The sequence below is a fragment of the Amphibalanus amphitrite genome, unplaced genomic scaffold (genome assembly GCF_019059575.1).
Source record: "Amphibalanus amphitrite isolate SeventyFive unplaced genomic scaffold, NRLGWU_Aamphi_draft 001093F_arrow, whole genome shotgun sequence".
In the NCBI taxonomy this organism is placed as follows: Eukaryota; Metazoa; Arthropoda; class Thecostraca; order Balanomorpha; family Balanidae; genus Amphibalanus; species Amphibalanus amphitrite.
This window is the reverse complement of record NW_024882587.1, coordinates 62,342-72,397: the sequence shown is the minus strand read 5'-3', so window position 1 is coordinate 72,397 and position 10,056 is coordinate 62,342. Positions and strand designations below refer to the sequence as shown.

The following is a 10,056-nucleotide window of genomic DNA, read 5'->3' as shown; positions in this document are numbered from 1 at the left end:
TCTGCTTGTTTTACAACAAAATACGCGTATTGATATTGGGAAAGGCCCCTGTGGGTACGCACCACTTCATCCAAATTTATTTATTGTCAACAGACGTTTATTTTCTTCTATGAATGAATCTATCGGTTTACTAGTTTACCGTCACTTCCCTCGGGCTAAAACAAACCACTTTTTGGTGCGTTTACATTGGCTGTGATGATCATTACACTCATGCCGCACGCGTTATTTCCTAAATCTAGAACCGTGAAGTCGTGAATTAAAACCGTGAAATCTTAAACCGTTATGAATGATTTTCTGTAGGTCAACATTTCAAACAAGGCGAAGCTTACACAAAGCCAGCTTGTTATAAGTGAGATCACATGAAAAATCGTGGCCGGGTCCCAAATTATAGGGATTAACCAAAAAATAATGAGTGGTTTTTCTTCGATAAAACCGCACACTCACAATACAGGAAGAGCGACGGAAGACGACAGAAAAGACGAGGAAGACCGCACGCTCGACTACACTATCCCACGTTGGACGCACTCATTCACAGTAACGCACGCACACTCATCGGTACACATGGCATTAATCACTTTGTCCCACTTGAAGTGAGTTTGACACGTTTGACTCCGTCCAAATCCTCACCTTACTTCTGCTAATGCGAGACAGCAGTCTGCTGCAGTGGGCAATGGGCAACGCGGATATTGAGCTGGGAAGACGAGCTTAGGTAAACTTGAGCGAGCCACGAGCTGACTTGAGCGACGAGCTGGCCGCGACTGGGGAGCCCATGGCGCGGTTGGTGGAGTTCTCCTTCAGGGGGGTGACCGCGAGAAGCGAGAGGCCATCCTGGAACAAAGCAAAGCACTGCTTAGGAGATGAGCTCCAATACGCGAGCCACAGCAGCTGGGCATGACTGTGGTCTGTGACATTCCCTGATGCACTGTCAATTGTGATGCAGGAGCGATTGAGCAGAACAAAGACCGCTGTATCTCCAACAAATGTTGCGGGTCAGTCATGACTGACCACCCTCCAGTTTCACATAAATATCAACAATCCGTCTGACCAGTGACCACCATGCTTACCTTCATATGCTGCGGGTCCGCCACTGTGCGCGACAGCACGTCGTAGCTGGCGGCTCGCGTCTTGGACTTTGAGCTGACGGTGGCGTTGAGCAGGGTGGAGTTCTGGTCGCCGTGCAGCCGGTCCTCCAGCTGTTTGACCAGCACCCGCTGCCGCTGCACCTTCTTCTCGGCCGTGGCCAGACTCTGAGGGTGAGGAGAGGGGTGCTTCTCAGAAACCGAGAAGGTAGGGCGGAGAGGGAAAGAAAGGGAGAGAAAAAGAGCGCTGGTCGGTTATTGAGGAGTTTGGGGTACTCATCTAAGAAATAAACAAACAAATGCTAAGAAAAACTGCGGCAGCTGAAGACCCGACAATCCCTCGGTAACCCGGTAATCCCGAGACCAGTTGACGAGCCAGTTCGCAAAAATAAAGCAACGTTAACAATTATTATTTTCACGTGACCTAGTAAAGTCAAGCAGACAGCTGTCATATGTCAATCGACCATTAGACATTCCGACACGCTAGCCGCCTCAATTTGCTGGCCCGACATCTAGCTGCCTACTGAATGCAACAGCTGACCCACCTTCTTGAGCTGCAGGTTCTCCTCCTTGAGCTGCATGATGTGATGGATCTTCTGCTTCTTATTCTGGTGTCCGAGCAGCTGGGAGTACTGGCCGGCCAGGCGCTCCAGTTCGGCGCGGGTGCCCTCCGACTGCTCCAGCAGACAGCGCCGCTCGGCGCGGTACAGCTCCAGCTGAGTCTGCGGGGACGACAGACCAACGGTCAACATCGCATACGCAGCAGACACGGTCAACAGATAATCCACGGCAGACGGCGCCGCTCGGCGCGGTACAGCTCCAGCTGAGTCTGCGGGAAGACGGACAAACGGTCCACATATGATTCACAGACCAGACAGCATACAGACACATTCGAGCAAGTTCTTAAAAACTGCTCGAATGTGTAGGATGATGTGATGGACTACAAAGTAGCAGTGCATCGGCTCGGACGATTCATCCATAGCAAACACTGTTTATTCAAAAACACATTATGAAAAGCTGTCCCATTGCCCAATTGTGCGGAATTCTGGCAGTGTCCATTATATAGCTCGGCTTGTATAAACGATAAAACGACAATATTCCTAAAATCACGGCGGAATGTGGACCAATACCCGTTAGCTCTGTCGGAATCACCCATTGGTCTCGCTGACAGTGGGGCGGACACCATTATGGCAAGGGGTCACCATTACGTCCTCGGCAGCATCATTGACGACTGTCTGCTGTGCCAGCCGCCTAATGGGCGCCATCGAGACGACCATTATCGCAACGAGAGCGGCGGCAACGGCGATGGATACCGGCGGCGAGGGGGGGGGGGGATCGGCCGAGATTGAGGATAGATATGAATGATGGGGAATGGGCGTTGAAAGAGAAAGGGTACCGGCAAGAGCGTCACATCTTATGCCTACGTAACGAGGAATGAGAGAAAGGGTTGAGTTAGGTTAGGTTATAAGAATATCAATGCATAGATAACATAAATCTATGCATATATGCAATAATGCATATGAAGATGAAATGTGATAGATGATTGGCTGCACTGTCTGTCGTTACTTATTGACCAATAATCACATGCAGGCTAAGACCTGCCGGTGGCCAACGGCAGCAATCACTATTCCACTTAGTAGCAAATACACTTTCAAAAAGAAGAAAAAAGTCAACGACCGCAGAGCCAGGCATTCGGAAGTCGAAAAAGAGGGCGACACCGCAAAGATAGTACTCAAGTTAACAGCCACAAAAACGGAGACAAAGTTGTTGACAGATTGATGGTCCACGGTCGTATGCCGTCAGTCAAACACATCGCACCGGCGCAATGTAGTAGCTGATGAGTGATGAACCATCTTACCTGGAACGGCTCCACCAGCGCGAATAGCTTCTCGTACTTGTCCTTCCACTCGCTCTGGTCCTGCTGCTCTTGCAGACGGTTCTCGGCCTCGGCTCGCGCCTCAGCCTGCGCGCGCACCTCTCCCTCAGCCTTACGCAGCGCCTCCTGCAGGCGAGGGACCTCCTGGGCCGCCTCGCGCAGCGCTGCGTCCTGTCGGTACGCCTGCTGCAGCTTCTGGCGCATGTCGGCAAAGTTGTCGTACAGCTGGGAGAGGTCACTCTCGTGGCTCGCCTCCATCTGCGCGAGCCTCGACTCCAGCTCGGTGCGGGCGGTGTCAGCGGCGCGCCGCGCCTCCTCTACTTTGTCCCTCTCCTCCCGCACGGCTGTCAGCTCGGCGTCAGCCGTCTTCCTGCCCGCCTCAGCCGTCTCGGCACGCGCGCGCCACTCGTCCCGCTCCGCCAGGACGGAGGCGGCGTGACGCTGCTCCTCCGACACCAGCAGACGCGCCACGCGAGCCTCCTCCTGCTGGGTGGCAGCCCGCTTCAGCGCCTCGGTCGCGCGCGACTTCTGCTCGACAGCCGCAGCCTCGGCAGTGGCCAGCTGGTCTTGCAGGTCACGGGTTACCTCGGCATTCGCGGCGATCGCCTTCTCTCGCTCAGCTTCCAGGTACTCGATCGAAGAGCTGGTCAGTTTAATTTCGTTGCGCAGAATGGTGCACTCCTCTGCGGTTTCCCGTCTCGCTGCCTCAGCTTTCTCCAGCCTAGTAGCAATCTCCTCCCGCGCCGCCAGCGCTTCTGTAGCCTCTTCCTTCCTGGCAGCCACCTCGGCGTCCAGCTGCTCTTTCAGATCCGCCGCGTTCGAGTCTTTCTCATCAATGATTTCCTCATACAGCGACTTCATCTCCTCCATGTTCTCCCGCACGCTCTGCACCAGCGCCTCGGCCTGCTTGTGCGACTGAACCGCCTCGGCGTTCAGCTTCTTCAGCCGGTCGACCTCCTGCTGACGCTGCGTCAGCTCAGTCTCCCGCTTGACCAGCTCGTCAGCGGTGCGCCGCAGTTCGGCCGCCCTCGTCTCCAGCTGCTCTCGGGACTCGTCACAGACCCGGGCTAGGTCCGTGTTCTGGGCGCGCAGGTCGGTCACTTGACGGCGCGCCTCAACCAGCCGGTCCTCGCGTTCGTTCAGGGCGGTCTGCAGCGCAGCGTTCTCCCCACGGAGCTGAGTCAGCTCCAGGCGCGCCGCAGCACCGGCCTCCTCCAGCTCCTCACAGCGCTGCTGCAGACGGCCTGTCTCGGCAGTGGCGGAGGCTAGAGCATCCTCTCGGTCGGCCAGGGCGGCACGCTGTTGTTCCAGCTCGCTCCGCAGTTCCGTCAGCGCCGCCTCCTGCTCATCGCGAGCGGAGCAGAGCTCCCGCAGACCCACCTCTTTCTCCGCCAACGCGGCGGTGGCCACGGCCAGTTCCTCAGCCCGCGCCGCCGCCTCGCTACGGAGGCCATCCACCGTCTCTGTCAGGGTCCGATCAGACTCTCGCAGTTGCTCCAGTTCGGCTCTGTTTCGACTGTCGTCAGCCTCCAGGTTCTGAACTCGGGCCTCAAGCACGGCAATCACGTCCTCCTTCTCGCATATCTCAGTCTTGAGGCCACTGAGCTGGTCGTTTTTGTTCCTTAGCTGTTCCTCATGCTCTGCCACAGTGCCGCTCAGTGCCTCTACCTCGGCCGTCCGGCGAGCCACGCTCTCGGAGCTCTCTTGCAGCTCAGCGCGAGCCTCCTCCAGAAGAGCTTCGGCGGTGTGGCGACGCGTCTCAGCCGTTTCCAGCTCCTCCTGAAGCCGCGCCGCGCGCTCATCTGCGATGCGTACAGTGCGCGCCAGCTCTGCTCGGGCCGCGTCCAGCTCGCAGCGAGCATCGTCCAGTTCGGCCTGGCGCTCGGCCACCGAGAGAGTTAACGCAACCTTCTCACGCTCGAGCAGGGCAAGCATCTCTTTCCTGCCACCGTCCAGCAGCGCCAGTTCTTCGGCGCGCATCCGCTCCGCTTGCACCTCCGATCGCACGTGCTCCAGCTCTCGGGACGCCTCCTGGATGGCGGCGGCCATTTCGTCGGTCCGGCGCGCCATCTTCTCCAGTCGAGCCTCCTTGTCTCGGCGCGCCGCGTCCAGCCGCCGGATGGCGCGCTCCTTCTGAGCCACCGTCTCGCTGAGCTCGGCGGCGTCCTCAGCCGTCAGCCGCCGCTGCAGGCCGGCGTACCACAGCTCCGAGCGAAGCGTCTCGGCGCGCTCCGTCTCGCCGCTCAGCTGGTCCGCCACCCGTCCCAGCTGGCCGCGCGTCTCAGCCAGTTCCCGCTGCACGGTGGCTCGCTCGTCAACCAGCGCGGCGGCCGCCAGCGCCGACCGCTCCGCCTCGGCACCGAGCTTCGCCAGCCGCGTCTCCAAGTCAGTGCGCTGGGCCCGCAGCTCCTCGGCGGCCGCCTGGCTGCGCTGCTGCTCGGCGTCCCGTTCAGCCAGCTGGCGGTGCAGCTCGGCGCGCGCCGCCGCCAGCTCGTCACGCTCCTGTCCGAGCGCAGCCAGACTGCCGTCGAGCGCCGCCAGCTGCAGCTCGGCCTCGGAACGCTCCGCCTGGGCCGCCTCCAGCTGGGCGCGAGCCTCTGCCAGCTGCGCCTCCGTCTGCTCAGCCCTCTGTCGGCCCTCGCCCTCACGCTCCTCAGCCTCACGGCTGCGCTGACGTTCGGCGTCCAACTTGTCTCGCAGAGCGGCCGCCTCCCGCTCTCTGCTCGTGATTTGGTGCGAGGTGCGCTGCAGATCGGCGTCTAGGGCGTCACAGCGGCGGCGCAGCAGCAGAGCCTCGCGCTGACTGTGCTCACGCTGAGCGCGTCCCTCATTGAGCCGCTCGACTGTGTCGGTCAGCTGGTTGAGCAGGTCATCGCGCGTCTCCTCGAGGGCGTGGCGTTGCCGCTGACTGTCCGCCAGGTCGGTCTCCAGCACCGAGAGTCGGTCGGACAGACGGCAGGCGTCCTCGTGGGCGTCCACCTCACTCTCCCGCGCCACCTGCAGCAGCAGCTCCAGCTCCTTCATACGCAGGGTCTGGCTCTCGGCGGTGCGTTTCAGCACCATCACCTGCTGTTCGAGCTGCAGCCGGCGGCGGGCCTCCTCTTCAGCTGTCTGCTGGTAGCGCTCCAGCCGGCCGGCCCAGCCGTCCAGCCGCTCCAGGTCGTCACAGACAGCCAGCAGCTGCCCGCGTGCCGCCCGCTCCTGCTCGTCCAGAGCTGTCAGACGGGACTCCACCTCACGGCAGCGGCATGCTTCGCGCTCCTGACGCTCCACCTCAGCCACTAGGTCTGACACGCAGGCCGCCGCCGCCTTCTCTGTGTCCAAGGCCGTCTCCGCCGCGGTCTGCGCGTCCGCCGCCGGCCGTTCGCCGCTCTCAGCACCCGTGCCGACGGGGGACGGCACGGCGCCACCGCCGATCGCAGACAGGATGACGCCGTCCGATCCCACCGGGTGCGTCACCATCGACGCTGTCAGCTGACTGATGGTGTCCAACAGGGCGGCGTTCCGAGTGCGCAGCTCCGCCACCTGACGACACGACAAGCGACAAACTGTCATGGCATGAGCCGAACATGATAGAGCAAGCAAAAAGGATAGCGGACTTGTGCAAAACAGACGTGGAAATGACAAGGACGGAGGTCGAGCACTCACTTAGCTATTCACAGCAGCACACACATGAATATGCACTGCATGAAGTTCTGTGCTTTTTAGTCCGACACTACAAATAAAATCTTAAGTTAAGCTTGCTTTAATTTGATTGCAAATGTTTCAAAAGGTTTCAATTAACATTTGACTCAGCTATCAAGCAACGATGATTGCCGAAGTCGATAAGTCGATGAGACACAGTGACTCAACCATAAAATGCCTATTCCATCACGTTCTCTAAAAATATCGCCACCAAACGAGTACAATGCCCAATAAACTCCTTGTCAGGATGCGCCCATATGTGCCGCCGTTGTTTTCTGACCTCAGCCTCCAGCTGTTGGACCGGCGAGCTGCTGCCGCCGTCGGAGCGCTGTGACGAGTTGAAGCTCGGCTGGGACAGCTGGCTGGTCTGACCGTTCGACTGAACCGACTGGTGGCGACGCACAGAGCCCTGTCCGGGAGACAAATCGTACCGGGTCAAACACCGAACCTTGTACTTGACAACTAACAATAACATAGGTGCGATGTGAAAGCGTCCTGTCTGTGGCAAAGTGGCGAACGGCACCAAACACGATTCGAGCACGACACACGCCGTGATACAAACGCCGAACGGGGTCAAGCAAGATGTGTCCGTGACAGAACACCGAGCGGCGTTAAATACCGAGCCCTGCCTCTTACAAAGCACAGCACGTCGTCAACCATAAAGTCTTCTCCGTGACCGACACAGAGCGGTGTGAAACCTAAGCCCTATCCGTGACACAACACAGAACGTCAACGGCAACGAGCAAAGAAGCAAGCCGGTGAAACAACATTCAGCGTTGTCAAACAGCCCTGGTCATCAGTGTTTTCATATGATAACCCTAACTTAAAATTGAAAAGCATAGCAGCTTCTACGATAAAATAGTTGATGTACCCACCGTGCGTCTCAGGACCGAGGATCCGCCCGCCCGTTTGCTGGGCGTCGGCGGCAGTCGCGGGTCCTGGTACTGGTTGGGCGCCGGCGGCACGAACTTGGGCTCCACGAAACGGTTCGACTTTGGCATGGAGAAGGCGCCAGCCGCCGAGCTCTGGCCGCGCGGCTCGTACTGGGTGGGCGCCGGAGCGCAGCCTGCCGGCACGGCGGACATTCCGGTCAGACGACAAATACACTGCCATTGTTTCAGTGATGTTCACAATGTTGAGTGAACAAAGTTCTGAACATGGTGAGAATCGGACCGATCACTGCTTTATCGGACCGATCAGTGATCACTGGCGATGATGTCCATGATCATGAAGAGTCAAGAGATGAACTCTGACTTGAAAAGGCATGAATCTGGACCTGTAAAGGAGGAGTAGGGTTGAAGTACTTTTATTACTCACCAACTTCATCATTAAACCTCTTCACTGGTGCTTTTGAAAACATTGCAGCAGTTTATCCACAGAACTTGTTCTTAAGTCCTCTGGATTCTGAAACAAATACCATGTCAGTATCAGTATCAGTCATCTTCATATGTATGCACATGCATAGATTAATGAAATACCTATTGCAAACAGAACTCAAACTATGAGCTTAATTTACAGCAGGGGGCTGTTCACGGGCCCTGTGTGCGGTCGGACCGCACACAGCCTCCAAGCTCCGCCCACTGCGTCCCTACGTCAGCCTTCCGTCACCGCACACAGCGACCGCTGTGGCCGGTCGGGACTGGCCACAGCGGACCGTCCACCGCACGCAGCCGTGACGTCAGAACCGCCTGCCCATCCCCTACCCCCACGCCTGCTGGACGCACCGCACACACCGCACGCAGCAGTGTGCGGTGCCCGTGAACACCCCCCAGTTCTGAGCTATTTTCTGATATATTTAAAAGAACCCTGATCCTATCAGAACTGAAGTGAAAGAAAGGAATCAGAAATATTGATATTCATAAGTCAGCAATTAAGCAATTTCAATTTCCATTTTTTATCAAGCATTTTGATTTCACACTTTGCATGTCCAGAGATAGCAAGAAAAGCTGTATATTAATATCAAAACAAGAAATCACAGGCTGGGATTTGAACTGTCGCAAAATGAAGCCTGAACCAAAAATAAAAAAGAACTGAGTTCAGGATCAAGGACCAGTGACAGTCGTTTCAGTTTGAATTCAACCCCGTATAGTTCACCCCACCTTGTATATGTAACAGAAAATAGAAACTGTAAACGCACACCGCTGATCATCAAACTGAGACGGGTGCGCAGCCGCAGACACAATACAAATCGAAACGGCAGCGCGACTTGAGCGCGACCTTACGACGCGACGCTGACGCAGCGACGACTTGTAAACACTTTCAAAAATCGCTCTGCAGCCGTTACATCAGAGGGGTGTTCACGGGCACCGCACACTGCTGCGTGCGGTGTGTGCGGTACGTCCAGCAGGCGTGGGGGTAGGGGATGGGTAGGCGGTTCTGACGTCACGGCTGCGTGCGGTGGACGGTCCGCTGTGGCCAGTCCCGACCGGCCACAGCGATCGCTGTGTGCGGTGACGGAAGGCTGACGTAGGGACGCAGTGGGCGGAGCTTGGAGGCTGTGTGCGGTCCGACCGCACACAGGGTCCGTGAACAGCCCTCAGGAACTTCTTATAACATAGGATGCACGGATATTTGAAGATGATGATGTCTGATTTGTCATTTTTCATTCTAAAATGGGTTTGAAATTCTTTTAAAGAACAAAAATACATATAAAGTGAAAGTAATCTCAAGTGCAACACAAATAGCCAAAAAATAAAGTTCGTCTGATTAGAGCAGCAATTTATTTTAAAATCGAAACCGGCTGAGTTGTTTTCCCTTAAAGGAAATAGTTCACTTTTTAACATGGGTTTTGAACTGGAATAGCAGTTCCGTAGCTTGGGCTGAGACGAGCATAAATCAGGAGCTTTTACAGCCCAACGATCACCCTAGGCAAAGATATTCTATTTCTCGTCCCGAAAAAGGTGTCTTGCGTTGAGGATGTGTGCCTTGCATATATTCGCATCCAGTATGAAAAGAGCATGGGTCCCGAAAATTCTTCAGAAACTAGTGAAATTATCTACGAGAACTCAAGAGAAATTCTCGTACTGATCAATAAGGACATTCAGCAGCAGCAGATCGCCCAAATGCCGGTGGCCGCGATAATTTCTCTAGTTTCTGAAGAATTTTCGGAACCCATGCTCTTTTCATACTGGATCGCCTGTGCCTTACAGAAACTGAAAAGTTCTTCTTATATCAAAATATAGAAAATAATCTTTTGTTATAAATAGGTTTTATTTTCTTTGCTGATCATTTTGAACATAAAAAATCATAAATCCATTGCAAAAAAAATAATTTCGTGAAAGTGAACTATTTCCTTTAAAGAAAAATATTTTATGGTTATTTTTAAAAATTTAAAAAAATTAGGGGTCAGCGAGTTACTAAATAAAATATTTTAGGAACCCTTTGTTTGCCAATGTCATAACATGGATGAAATTCACA

At 55.4% G+C, this 10,056-nt stretch overlaps 1 protein-coding gene across 2 annotated transcripts; it reads right to left on the bottom strand.

Annotated features, from left to right (window-relative positions):
• Positions 1–65: 65 nt before the first annotated feature.
• On the bottom strand, positions 66–8,888 carry LOC122370056 (plectin-like). Of its 2 annotated transcripts, none has more exons than XM_043345318.1 (8): positions 8,777–8,888; positions 7,957–8,043; positions 7,515–7,705; positions 6,920–7,048; positions 2,938–6,480; positions 1,625–1,801; positions 1,065–1,247; positions 66–828 (listed from the first exon to the last, which is right to left on the bottom strand). In XM_043345318.1, the coding sequence occupies exons 2-8, from the start codon at positions 7,997–7,999 to the stop codon at positions 706–708; spliced, it is 4,389 nt and encodes a 1,462-aa protein (XP_043201253.1). In that variant the 5' UTR covers positions 8,000–8,043; positions 8,777–8,888; the 3' UTR covers positions 66–705. The 2 variants fall into 2 exon arrangements, with proteins under 2 accessions (XP_043201253.1, XP_043201252.1); XM_043345317.1 differs by having other exon boundaries at positions 8,739–8,867.
• Between the last annotated feature and the right edge of the window lie 1,168 nt (positions 8,889–10,056).